The sequence below is a fragment of the Onychostoma macrolepis genome, chromosome 03, assembly GCF_012432095.1.
Source record: "Onychostoma macrolepis isolate SWU-2019 chromosome 03, ASM1243209v1, whole genome shotgun sequence".
NCBI lineage: Eukaryota > Metazoa > Chordata > Actinopteri > Cypriniformes > Cyprinidae > Onychostoma > Onychostoma macrolepis.
Genome location: NC_081157.1, coordinates 24,185,099 through 24,198,831, shown reverse-complemented (window position 1 = coordinate 24,198,831; position 13,733 = coordinate 24,185,099). Strand labels below are relative to the sequence as shown.

The window sequence follows — 13,733 nt, the reverse complement described above, 5'->3', positions numbered from 1 at the left end:
CCCATGCTGAAAGCAAAATTGCATGAGATGTTTAATGTGTCGCTATGGGGAGCAGGGACCAATGAGATTTCACTGTATCCTGTGGGCAGGGCTACACAATGCAATGCCACATGTGGTTCACAAACGTTTTGATTCGAAGCCCCCCACTGTCACATTAAAGTCTCCGAAGATATTTCTTCCAAACAAAACAGCTCGTTTTCAAAACTTTTTTTATTAGCTGTGTTGATCTATTAAATAAATGAACCACAATTAACTTTGTGATTCTAGAACCTTCAAGAATGGCATGTTCATTAGTAAAAACAAAAGTTTTTTAAAGGAAAAGAAATATAACAAAAAATTATGATTTCACGTCTTGATTTGATATGTTTTGGCATTCAAATTAAATGAGATTTTTTTAATAATGTATTTATAGAATTAATTTGAATCATTTAAAGTTTGGTGAGGCCCCCTGATTGAGAAGCGCTGTACTCAAGTCAAACTGGACTGATGTTTCTGCCATCAATCAAATCTCTTTTTTTTTCTCTCTTTTAGATGTTCTCTGTCTTTTCTAAGTAACATTATTTCCTGGCGGCATTGATTCTGTTTTCGCTGAAACTGACGTAAATGTTAAGCAGTATGTTTGTATCTCTAGGGGACACTTGTACCTTGCAGTCAAGTTCCATGAACAGACTAAATAAGATTAGTGGCACTAATTCCATTTCTTTCAGCAAAACTCATGGTTGGAAATGAGCTAAAGCTGTTTCCGTCATCTTTGCCTGTCTCGGCATCTACAACTTGAAAATTACGTAAATGTACACAACCGCTCAAATTTTTTTGTTTTTGAAAGAAGTCTCTCATGCTTGACAAGGCTGCATTTATTTGATCAAAAATACAGTAAAATCTGTAATATTGTTAAATACTATATAAAATAACTTTGTCTTAAAATATAATTATTTTTGTGATCAAAGCTGAATTTTCAGCATCATTACTCCAGTCTTCAGTGTCACATGATCCTTCAAAAATCATTCTAATATGCTGATTTACTGCTCAAGAAATATTTCTTATTATTATCAATGTTAAAAACTGTTTTGTTTTTTTTAATGAATTTGACATTCAGATTTGATCAGGCTTTATAATCTCTTCATTTCCCAGCATCTTGTGTAAGATTACATAAAAGTACATGTAGAGAGGATGTGAGGATTGTCAGAATCTGAATCTGGGACAGAAGCATATTGATGAAGTTTATACAGGACACATTTGCCATTGAAAAACAATTTAGATGATTCGAACACAATCCTGTTTTGAGAGGGCTGTCAGCAGCGAATGGAAAATCTGCTGGCCCGCCGATTGCCCTTTGGGGGAAGAGAGGTAGAGGGAATCCTCTGTGACAGTGAAGGATTACCTCTTGTTTACTTGCTTAAATGTCGTAACATCTTAAGTGGCCGAGTCAAAGTAATCCCCTATCGTTTAGAAATAACCTGTCTGAGAACAGCCCAATGTTAGCCGCTGCTTCACTTGTTACCTGTATGGATGGCTCAGTTTAACATCAGAAATTCACTGTTATACGAAAGACGGTAGTGTTTTAATTTTTTTGCAGTATTTATGTTTCACTCTTATTCATGGAGATACTATACACGTGTTTTATACATAGTTATAACTTAAGGGTTAGCAGAGTTCTTTATTTACAGCATTTGTAACAGCATTAGCTGATGCTTGTCAACCAATATGGACTGTAAAAAAACAAAAGTCAAAAAAACAAGTCAGCCCGCTTTAGCAAAATATTGCATTATAAGTAAATGGGGACATTCACACAGCACACGTTCCTGTGTTCCACTACAGATACATTCGTAATGTGACAAAAAATGGGATATTTGGTGAAAATATCCATATCATTTTGCAAGTTTGCTAAAACAAAGTCTAAATTGTTAACTAATTGGCTAGCAACATATTCCTCTACTGCAATGTAAGTCACTTTGGATAAACATTTCTGGTAAATGCATATATTTAAAGCAGGGGTGTTAATTAAACACACCTGAACCAGCTGATCAAGCTCTAGAAACTAGACACTTCCAGGTAACTGTAGGAGCCGATTGAACGTTGTTGTTTTACAGGGCAAGTTTACCTATTTTCAACCAGCTTTGAATTATTATAATGTCAGTAATATAAGTAAATAAACAATGTGTATTATTTTTCTGCTATCTGCACCTTTATTGTCAGCAAAAGTCCTGCAATTTAGCATTTTTGTATCCCCATTTATGGATAGTCTGATTGAATCCAGTGCATTATGGGCGTTTACATTTTCATGCACAGCCCTTTTTCTCTAGTCATGTAGCACAGATTAAAAAAAAAAAAAAAATGTTTCAAATGACCATTTCTCACTAAAGTCAGAACAGGTTTATGTGCTGTTGAATAACATGCCCTGATTTGTGCACAAAATGTCCAGGAATATGTAACAATAAATAGTGTCAATTTTGACGTTTTTAATTTTTAACATTGTTATTACTATTTTAAAAACAGGATGCTCATAACGTGAGGTGCAGAAAAAACAGCCAATGTCATGCCAATGCAAAAAAAACTACGTTTAAAATTGTTGAAACAATGCAAGAACGCAATGCAATGTCCTGTGTGAACAACCCCACGTGGTCTCCAAAATGAAATTGAACAAAAATATACAAAGATGATTTTAGTGCATTTTTACTATTGTGAATCCAAAGGTTCAATGTGAGCTTGACATCTAGATCCAGCGTTCAAATTCAGGTGAATCAAACATCAACTCTTTGAAGGGCATTTGCTGAGTTTATGTTGCTTTGGGCCTCGTCCAAATATCTCTTTTTGTCCTTTGCCCCGCTCATCTCTGATTTCCAAGAGACTGGCTACCGTGAAGAGACGCTCCTTTGAGACCATCCGACACCGAGGAGGAATTTGGGGTTTATTTGCGCTGGCATAGGAAGTCTAGACGTGAGTTGTTATGTCATTAATACGAACTGAATATATAATGCAGAGTCATTCTGAGCTCAAGTTCTTTCAAATTAATCCTCCTTTTGGGGATGAGTTGAAATGATGTTCAACAGTGCTCATAACACAGCTTCTGTAAATCGTCTTACACAACAGGAAAAAGTAATATGACTCAAGCAGTGCATCCTACAGTATGTATTTCCAAGTGACCTTTCAGAGTCCAAAAACTTCAGAAAAATAAAACAGAAGAGGCTTCCAATGAAGTTCTAGCAATGCCATGGTTATAGGTTTGATTCCCAGGGAATGCAAATGGTTAGACGTGTGTATATATATATATGCACTAGAAGTCACTTTGGATAAAAGCGTGTTGTCATGTTATCAGATTCATAATATCAGATAGCACAGTACAATCTGTTTTGAAAAGTCACATCTGCATGAAGAGAATATGCACAAAGTCTTTTTCTGGTGCACGACTCTAGTCCTTGTATGTTTTCTTTGGTCTTGGCCCATTGTATACTGTCAGTATACAAATAATATAAGATGGCCAAGCTTCACCTTCTCACCTTCCGTTTTTTCTCAGACGTCCCGTGGGATAGCAGATGTCGGCCCAGGACTGTTGGGCACTGAGGGGCTGTTGTTGGATGTGGGGAAGAAAGAGGGGATGTAGGGGATGGCGGCCAGCAGCAGAGGGCTCATCTGGGGGCTGTCGTCCGACGGTAAGGGGATCACCACATCGTCCTGGTCCCACACGTGGAAGGCGTTGGTATGGGACAGAGTCAGAGCCGCGGGAAGACGGGTGGGTCTGATGCTCGATATGTCATCTTTTTCTTCATCGTCTTCGTTAGGGCCAAGCACGCAGTCTATAATGAGAGATAAGGAAATGAAATTGAAGTGCTATTTCATAGTAATAAAGACTTTCATCAGGAGTGTAAAATACTAAGAACCTATACTTGTGTTGACATACAGGTATTGTGTTAATTTAACTTATTAAAAGTTGAAATATTCAGCCAAAAACATTCTTGAGTGAAACATTTCCAAGTATTTAGACATTACAGCAAACATTTTTTTTTTTTTTTAGAGGTTTTCTTATTAAAGTACAGTTGATGCACAAATTGTTTATTTACATATTTTTTTCTATGACTAGCCAAGAAGATCTAAGACAAAACTGATTTCTGCTGAAACCAGTATCCTGAAACCTGTTATTATGACATTTTTAGGTGATTCTTCACAACCACACGACCAGTTGTAGCCATTGACTTTACAATTTAGTGGAAGTTACTCTATACCTTTTTTACACTAACAAGAAATGAATACCTTTATTTAACAAGGATCAAAAGTGACAGCATAGACGTTTATATTGTTACAAAAGATTTCTATTTCAAATAGATGTTGTTCTTTTGAATTTTGTATTCATAAAATAACCCTGAAAAAAAAAAGTTGAACTGAGTTCAACATTCATAGTAAGAAATGTTTCTTGAGCAGCAAATCAGCATATTAGAGTGATTTCTGAAGGATCATGTGACACTGAAGACTGGAGTAATGATGCTGAAAATACAGCTTTGCTCACATTTTAAAATGTATTCAAAATTATAAATATGATAAAATCTCACAATCTTACTACTCTACTTAATTTTTGAATAGATAACTTTCAAGAGACTTAAAAAACATTAAATGTCTTACCGTTGCCAAACTACATGGTAAAGATTTCTACCTTAAATGTACTATGTAGGCTACAGAAGAGTAATACCATGGCACTTTAATAGACTACCATGGTATTTTCCCAAGCTTTTAACGTTGTACAAAATAAACAGGCACAGCTAACAGGCTAACCACAAGTTACTGTGAGTTTTTGAGAGATCTTACCTACTACATCGTTTGCTAGGTCTTTGATCAGATGTCCCACTATGGCATAGGCGACCGCAACAATCACCAGCGCGGCCATTAACAGGTACAAAACCCCCTTTGGCAAGGGAATGAGGTCTCGGGTCACTGGCTTGTAGTCTTTGAACATCGGGTCCTCGTTTGGAAAAGAGTATTGAAAAGCATGTCCTGTCTTATCCGTAAAGTTCAAACTTGTTACGTTGAGAGAATTCATTACCAGCCTTTATTTCGTCCAAAAAATAGCGATTATGGTTGACGTTTCTTTCACGAACTTGTCGCCGTTGAAAGTTGCTTTGATTTCTGATTAAACGCTCCTCGCTTTATAATAATCTGGAAAAGTGAGATAATTTGAACAGATTTGAAAAAGATAATGCATATATATTGTTCTGTTTATTCCTGAAGAGTTTATTTTAAATATTAAAACTTGTGTCCTCACCTTCATCGTTGAAGTTGCGTTTTAGTTCATCAATTGATTCTTCAGTGCCTGTAGATGTTAGTTTTTGAGGGTGTGAAGAGCATGCACTTCGTCTTCACACAAGTCCAAGATTCACAGAAGCGTGTTGCGCATGCGCGTCTGAGCGCTGTCCCTGGTGCTAAAGCCTCGCGCTGTCGGGGCGACTCTCGGTTAACGTTATCAATCAGACCGGAGTAAATTTCCAAGACCGCCCACTTTTCGCCCGGTTTAAATCACTGGACAGAGGTAGATGGTTTCCTTTCACCCCGCCTCCAAGAAGTTGATAATGCCGCCGTTGGCCGCGTCCCAAGTCCTTTAATTCGCTTAATTAAGTCGGGGATTCCGCGAACATGGTGATCCCTCCGAAAAGACCTGTTTTCTCATTGACACCTGTTAATTCCAGTTTATCAGACTAATCTTGGCTTTGTTTTGGGCGAAAATAAATCATTGTGCGTGACATGATCAGCCCAGTCCGACATGTCATGAAACAATGCCATTTATAACTTCCGTTTCAAATTATTTATATATAGCGCTTTTCACAAAGCTGTTCCAAAACAGAAACAAGATTTTTGGCGATATTAATATTAAAATATTAAACTATTTTTTTATTTAATTCATGAATATCTATAAAAAGTGATAAACAGTAGTAAGTTGCTTTGGCTAAGTTCCGTTGCTATGGTTACCACTGAACCCGACTTCTGTTTACTAACGATTTATTTAGCAGATGGAAATACTCAGTTTGACTGCTAACCAGTTTTATTGTGGAGACAATTTCCAACTTCACTATTCGTAAAGACCCAGTAGAGTAAGTAAGACGCACCGAACCTTTTTTTCTTATTGATAGAGCAGCGCTTGTATGACATAAGTGGTACTATTCTTGTACTAGATTTACAGGATGATAGTCAGATGCTAAAGGACATAGTAGCCTACATCTCTTAAGCTGAAAGCTTGTCGTGAATGTTTACAATAAACATTTGAAATAAACAAAATATTATGTAGATTTTTTTACAGTTAACAAAAACGTGTTTCACTATAAATAACTGGCAGAAGGGTCTAGGATCTCCTTTCTGAGTTTTGTTCTTCATGAAAACGTTTGGTTGGACCTTTATTTGGATGCTTATTAGGCTTGATGGAGTTTTTGGTTGTAAAAAGTCCGGACTAAAAACTCAATGAAGATTAGAGACTTTTCTTTTTGTTTGTGTCACGCTTAATTAAGAACTTTTAAAGCACTCTTTTTATGTTGAGTACTTTTCGAATTACATTGCCACTGAGTAAGTTAACATGAAAGTAAAGTGTGCCGTCTTTTAGACTAAATTCAGGGCGAGGGGGCATCGGAAAACTCTTTCAAAAGATGAAAGTTCAGTCAGGATATTGTCAAATTAATTTTAAGCTACAGCTAAGCAGTGTTCCTCTTACATAACCATTTGAGCTTGAGCAGGATTTGTTGATTTCATAATGGCCCTCTTCAAAATCAGCATAGCTTGACAGAAGACCATGAGCCGCCTGTGTTAGTTGTTGTATTGGACTACATGAAAGGCTTTTTATGTCCTCTGTGTATTTCCTGATGGATTTCCAGCTCTCTAGCTTGACCCCTGCAATAAGAATCATAAGAATAATTGCACAAGACAGAGTGCTTATAGGAGATTAACCAATATATATATATATATATATATATATATATAATTCTAAAATTATATATAATTCTAAAATTATATATAATTATAAAACTATATATTTTTTATTTTTTGGAGTATCATATTTGATACATCATGTTTTAATGGCTCAATATGGAGCTCATACTCTAGGGGGGAAACCCTCAATTTTATTCAGCAGCCCAAACTGAGCAAAAATATGCTGATATTGCTGATATTTTTATGGGCAAATATAAATATCAATCTCAGGAAAGGCCAGTAATATTATACAGCTCTCATAGATCAAGCAACAAAATATGTTGTTGCATGCTCTGCAAGGTTTTTGTTTTTTTAAATATATATATATATATATATATATATATATATATATATATATATAGTGGTGTAAAAGTGTTGGCCCCTTTCCTGATTTTTAATTTTTTTTGCATGTTTGTCACACTTTAATGTTTCAGATCATCAAACAATTTTAAATATTAATCAAAGATAACACAAGTAAACACAACATGCAGTTTTTAAATGAAGTTTTTTATTATGAAGGGAAAACAAAATCCAAACCTACATGGCCCTGTGTGAAAAAGTGCTTGCCCCCTAAACCTAATAACTGGTTGTGCCACCCTTTGCAGAAATAACTACAATCAAGCGTTTGTGATAACTGGCAACGAATCTTTCACATCGCTGTGGAGGAATTTTGGCCCACTCTTCTTTGCAGAATTGTTTTAATTCGGCCACATTGCAGGGTTTTCGAGCATGAATGGACTGGTTAAATTCATGCCACAGCATTTCAATTGGATTTGACTCTGATTTGGCCACTCCAAAACCTTAATTTTGTTTTTCTTGAGACATTCAGAGTCCACAGAATCAGTCCACAGAATATTTGCCCAAAAGTCTTGGGGATAATCAAGATATTTTTTGGCAAATGTGAGATGAGCCTTTGTGTTCTGTTTGGTCAGCAATGGCTTTTGCCTTGGAACTCTCCCATGGATGCTGTTTTTGCCTAGTCTCTTTCTTATTGTTGAATCATGAACACTGACCTTAATTGAGGCAAGTGAGGCCTGCAGTTCTTTAGATGTTGTTCTGGGTTCTTTTATGACCTCCTGGATGAGTTGTCTTTGTGCTCTTGGAGTAATTTTGGTAGGCCGGCCACTCCTGGGAAGGTTCACCACTGTTCCAAGTTTTCTCCATTTGTGGATAATGGCTCTGACCATGGTTTGCTGGAGTCCCAAAGCCTTAGAAATGGCTTTATAACCCCTTCCAGACTGATACATGTAAGCTATTTTGTTTCTCATCTGTTTATGAATTTCTTAAGATCGCGGAATGATGTGTTGCTCTTTAAACATGCTTCACTTTGTCAGACAGGTTCTATTTAAGTGATTTCTTGATTCAACAGGTCTGGCAGTAATCAGGCCTGGGTTTGGCTAGTGAAATTTAACTCAGCTTTCTAAAATAATGTGGTTAATCACAGTTCTTTCATGATTTAATAGGAGGGGGCAATTAATTTTTCACGTAGGGCGAGGTAGGTTTGGACAGATTTTTTACCTTAATAAATGGAATCATCATTTAAAAACTGCATTTTGAATTTACTTGCATTATCTTTGTGTAATATTAAAATTTGTTTGATGATCTGAATCTTTTAAGTGTGACAAATATGCAAAAAATTAAAATCAAAAATCAGGAAGGGGGCCAACACTTTTTCACAGCACTGTATATATATACATGTATGTGTGTGTATATATATATATATATATATATATATATATATATATATACATATATAATACATATATGTGGACTTATTGTATGTGACAATGTGTGTGGTAGTTCTTGACACCGGGGCAAGTTGTCACACATTTCACTTTGGTAGGTTTGTAGCAAATTTCTATTTACTTATCTTTTCTAATTTTTATTTTTGAATGCATTAACACATATCTTGAAATTTTGACTACAGTCCTGGGACATCTAGCTCCAGACTCTCCTATGTTTTCTTCTTGGGAATTGTGCCTGTTTTGAGGTGAACAAAAGCTGAGCAGTCATGATATTTAGTGCTGATGAATATGATCTTTCTGTGATAATGTGTCAGCACATGGGTTTATATCAGATACCGCCTCTCTAATCAGCAGTAGATTGACATCATGCTTTCACAACATCCTGTTCTCTTCTCTGTGTCCCTCACTGTTTTCTATTTTTGGATGAGCTTTTAAATGAAATCTGGCACTTGGTTTGACTTTGAACATTTGTCCACCTATTTTTAATTTTTTTTGTGTATGTGTGTGTCCCTGCTAGAAGTCAGTGTCCTGAAAATTATGTGATTATACACTCATAAAACAACCAAAACATGAGATGAAATGTGACCCTGGACCACAAAACCAGTCTTAAGTCGCTGGGGTATATTTGTAGCAATAGCCAAAAATACATTGTATGGGTCAAAATTATTTATTTTTCTTTTATGCCAAAAATCATTAGGATATTAAGTAAAGATCATGTTCCATGAAGATATTTTGTAAATTTCCTACTGTAAATATATCAAAACTTGATTTCTGATTAGTAATATGCATTGCTAAGAACTTCATTTGGACAACTTTAAAGGCGATTTTCTCAATATTTAGATTTTTTTTGCACCCTCAGATTCCAGATTTTCCTAATCATCCTATCATAATCAATGGAAAGCTTATTTATTCAGCTTTCAGATGATGTATAAATCTCAATTTTGAAAAATTGACCCTTATGACTGATTTTGTGGTCCAGGGTCACAAATAACAATAAACATGAAAACATGAAATGTGAAAGTTAACATGAAATAACAATAAACAATTATACTTCTACAGCATTTATTAATTTCTACATTATTAAAATCAAAAGCCGTATCTGTTAACATTAGTTAAAGCGTTGAACTAACATGAACAAACAATGAACAATTGTATTTTTTATTAACTAACATTAAAAAAATAGTTCACCCCAAAATTAAAATTTGCTGAAAATTTACTCACCCTCAAGCCATCCAAGATGTAGATGAGTTTGTTTCTTCTGATTGACCTTCTGCAGTGAATGGGTGCTGTCAAAATGAGAGTCTGAACAGCTGATAAAAACACCACAATAATCCACAATAATGTAATCCTCACCAATCCAATCCACCAATTAACGTCCACAGCTTTTAACATCACAAAACAGTAATTGACAGACAGGAGTGGTGTGGATTATTTGTGGATTATTGTTTTATCAGCTGTTTGGACTCTCTTTCTGACGGCACCCATTCACTGCAGAGGATCCTTTGGTGAGCAAGTGATGCAATGCTAAATTTCTCTGATGAAGAAACAAACTCATCTACATAAAAGTTGAACAATAGCAACAATTTTTTTTTTTTTTTTTTATCATTGTGCAAATGTTTGTACTTTGCTCATGGTTGTCCCAGCTGGCTCAGCAACAGCAGGGATTATCTGTGTCCTCTGACACTGATTCATCTCATTATTACAGTCCATTATGTTCTGAGCCAGTGAGGCCAGGCCTGAATGTATTTCCATTTACGGATTAATGGTTGCTCCTCAGATGCTGACCAGAGACAGTAGTGCAAATTATGAGGGCAGGTCTCCCTATAAAACTCACTGTTGTTGGATTGCAAATTGACGGAGGATTTGAAGAAACTCTGTTGGTCTTATAACAACACTCTCAAAGATACCACGATTTACTGGACATAGTAGCCTACACACACATAGATTAGGTTATCTGTTGTTGTTTTTGTTTGTTTGTTTGTTTTTAATTAAATAATTATTTATTCAAAAATAAGTTATTCTGGAAAAATCTCGATATGAAAAAAAATAAATATTTGTGCTAAAATTATATAATTAGCTGTCGTTTTCCCATAAAATTACACGCGCGTGCATGTCACGTGCATCATTGCGCGCTGTAGTGTAGGTTTAAACTGTAAACATCTCCGATAAAAGTGAACAAAATTGCCACTCATTTGTTACTATTACGGTTTAGACGAACCCCAGAGACACATTACTCGACGGTGACACATTAAATAGAGTAAGTTTAAGTCATTCAGATTTGCTAAGCAACAAGCTAGTTACAATATAAGAATTTAACATGCTAATATGAACGCGAGGCGTAAAACTGTAAGTTTGACATATTATTTGTCGTGAAATATGTATTATTTAGGTACCATATGAATTACATGTACGATAATAGTATCATTGTATTCTTTGATGTACTTCGCAGCTCAAATTTAAGTATAATCATGTATTCACCGCACTATGTTATAATGACTGTAACGTTAGGTTTTTGAATGATGACAGGTTTATTATCATGTTCACGTACTTGTATCTGTCATGTTAATGTTTACATAAGTGTCATATATTATGTTTATCAGGCTATGGCACAGCACTTCTTTGGAAATTCAGGCTCTGTGGCCTTGCAGTCAACACCCAAAACTGGTCATCACCACTCATCAGCAAAGGTACATATGATTTTAAACTAAAATGGTCAAATATCTGAAAATGGTCTAGCATTGCTGCTAAAGTGAATTTCCTTTCGATTCAGGTGCCAGATGATGGTTTTAACTCAACAGGTGAAACTCTGTCATTTGTTAGCCTGGATGACAGCAATGAGCACCAAAGGTGAACCAGTAACACAAAATATTATTGCTTGTTTGCTATTGTTAATTATGTTCTAACCCTGTTTAATAATTTTTTTTTAACCCTGTTACAGTGAGGACTCGGGTATCGGAGTTTCGAAAACCTCGACTAGAAGTTCGCCGAGCAACAGTACTATGGAAGAAGCAGGCGTGTTGGCTCCCACAAGTTCACGAATAGAAGAGGTTGGAAAGAAAGCACAGGACCTTATTGAGAGAATCAATGAGAGGCGGGCCATGGACCAACATGTGATGAACAGCTTTGAGGAAAAGCTCATTAAAAAGGTACTCAACACTACAGCAGATGCAAAGAAACAGATAAAGACAGAAGAAACATTAGTACTTGACTGATATTGTGTTTTTAAGTAGTCAGTGCAGTTGGCTGAAATAATACCAACATAAATAAATGTAATAGATATATCAGAATATCTGCGTATCATAAAACTTATATTTAAAAAATGATAAAAATTAAATAAATTCTTCAATATTTTAATTTCATGCAGTGTATGCACATTTTCATTTCATGCTCCTATGTAATTTAAAAAAAAAATATATGTATTACATGTACAGTATATATTTATATGCATGATACATTTTACACTATAAAATGTTTTTAAACAGGATTTGGCATTTAGTTAAGCCAAACAGGTACATGTGGATTTTCTCAAAATATCAGCCAATATTGACCTCTAATTATTATTATTAACAGTAAGATTACTACTGTTTTCACTGTTTTTATGATCATTTTAGAAAAGAATAAAAATAATTTTCTTTATTTAATAATTTTTTTTATTATTATTATTTTCACATTTGATTTTTTCTATGCAATCCGATGTATGCCTGAATATTCATTATGATAAGAATATTTCTTTTAACAAGTTGTATACACATTTCCAAGGTCTCAAACCTTTGAGTGTTCTTGGGGTTAACAATTTTTTAGAGGAAACTTCTGAAGGAACTTAACTTCCAAATGGTTTCCATGGGAGCTAATAGCATATTCTTTATGCTTTTGTTGCATATGATTGTTAATAATTATGTAACTTGCCTCAGCAACAACTGGCCTAAAGCATAATAATATATAAAACTTTCATATATTTTTAATGCAAACACTGTACATTTAGACATTTGAGGGAATAGTTCACCCAAATTGAACATTTGCTGAAAATGTACTTTTCCTCGGGCCATCCAAGATGTAGATGAGTTTGTTTCTTCATCAGAACAGATTTGGAGAAATTTAGACACATAGAGAAAATCACTTGCTCACCAGTTGATCCTCTGCAGTGAATGGGTGCCGTCAGAATGAGTCCAAACAGCTGATAAAAACATCACAATAATCCACACCACTCCAGTCCATCAATTAATGTCTTGTGAACATCTTGTCTGATAAAGAAATAAATTCTACACCTTGGATGGGCTGAGGCGGAGCAGATTTCAGCCTATCTGAATTTTTGGGTGAACTATTGCTTTGTGTGTCTGTGCAGGTGAGTGAGATGTGTCAGCAGGTGAAGGAGCAGATGTTTGAGTATTATGAGCAGCACAGTCAGGGCATGGAGGCCAGCATCACTGAGCTGTCGGAGGTGCTGGAGAGAAGCAGTCAGCTGAGTATGGAGCTGCAGGGAGCCAGTCAAACTCTGGCCGCCATCAATAAAGGCCTGCAGCACAGCACAGAGCAGTAGATACACAACCAAACTGTAACTTAATATGAGACGGGGTACACTACATATGATTTAGTCATGTTTAATTTAACTTAAACTTAAGGAGGAACTGTTCAAACATTTCAAAATGTAAACATTGCATTTATTTATTTTTACAATAGCATGTTAAAGAAAGTTCAAATGCACATTAATATGTCAATTTTATTTGTATTTACATGTATTGTAAAGTAAAATCTATTTTTGATGAATTACCTAAAGGCCTTCTACTATCATTCCTTCTAAGCCCCGGCAAATGTGGTTTGGCTAACCGCATTATTTGTGTTTCAATAACTAAAGTTTGAGATTTGTAGGATTAAGGCTTTTTCCCCACAGCATTAGTTATTGAAAACTCATTTAATCTGTTGCCAATTCTCTTTATGGCTTTCTCAGTACAAATGAGCTGCTCTAAATAGATACAGATAGCAAGAAAGAGCACCATTATAAAATTAGGATTAGATAACAGACCCTAGAGACCCTCGGTACAATCTATGTAA

General features: G+C 35.4%; 2 protein-coding genes across 4 annotated transcripts in view; one reads left to right on the top strand and one right to left on the bottom strand.

Moving 5' to 3' along the window:
• The window catches only part of LOC131536018 (N-acetylmuramoyl-L-alanine amidase-like), a 184,573-nt gene extending 176,554 nt beyond the window's left edge, over nt 1-8,019 (bottom strand). Inside the window, exon 1 of the mRNA XM_058768632.1 lies at nt 7,953-8,019. The gene's annotated coding sequence lies outside the window, so the exon portion shown is untranslated. The remainder of the gene's footprint in view (nt 1-7,952) is intronic.
• On the top strand, nt 5,960-13,609 carry syce2 (synaptonemal complex central element protein 2). Of its 3 annotated transcripts, none has more exons than XM_058768639.1 (5): nt 5,960-6,074; nt 11,285-11,371; nt 11,455-11,531; nt 11,623-11,830; nt 13,027-13,609. In XM_058768639.1, the coding sequence occupies exons 2-5, from the start codon at nt 11,288-11,290 to the stop codon at nt 13,219-13,221; spliced, it is 564 nt and encodes a 187-aa protein (XP_058624622.1). In that variant the 5' UTR covers nt 5,960-6,074; nt 11,285-11,287; the 3' UTR covers nt 13,222-13,609. The 3 variants fall into 3 exon arrangements, with proteins under 3 accessions (XP_058624622.1, XP_058624620.1, XP_058624621.1); XM_058768637.1 differs by lacking the exon at nt 5,960-6,074 and adding an exon at nt 10,782-11,030; XM_058768638.1 differs by lacking the exon at nt 5,960-6,074 and adding an exon at nt 10,783-10,941.
• The last annotated feature ends 124 nt before the right edge of the window (nt 13,610-13,733 follow it).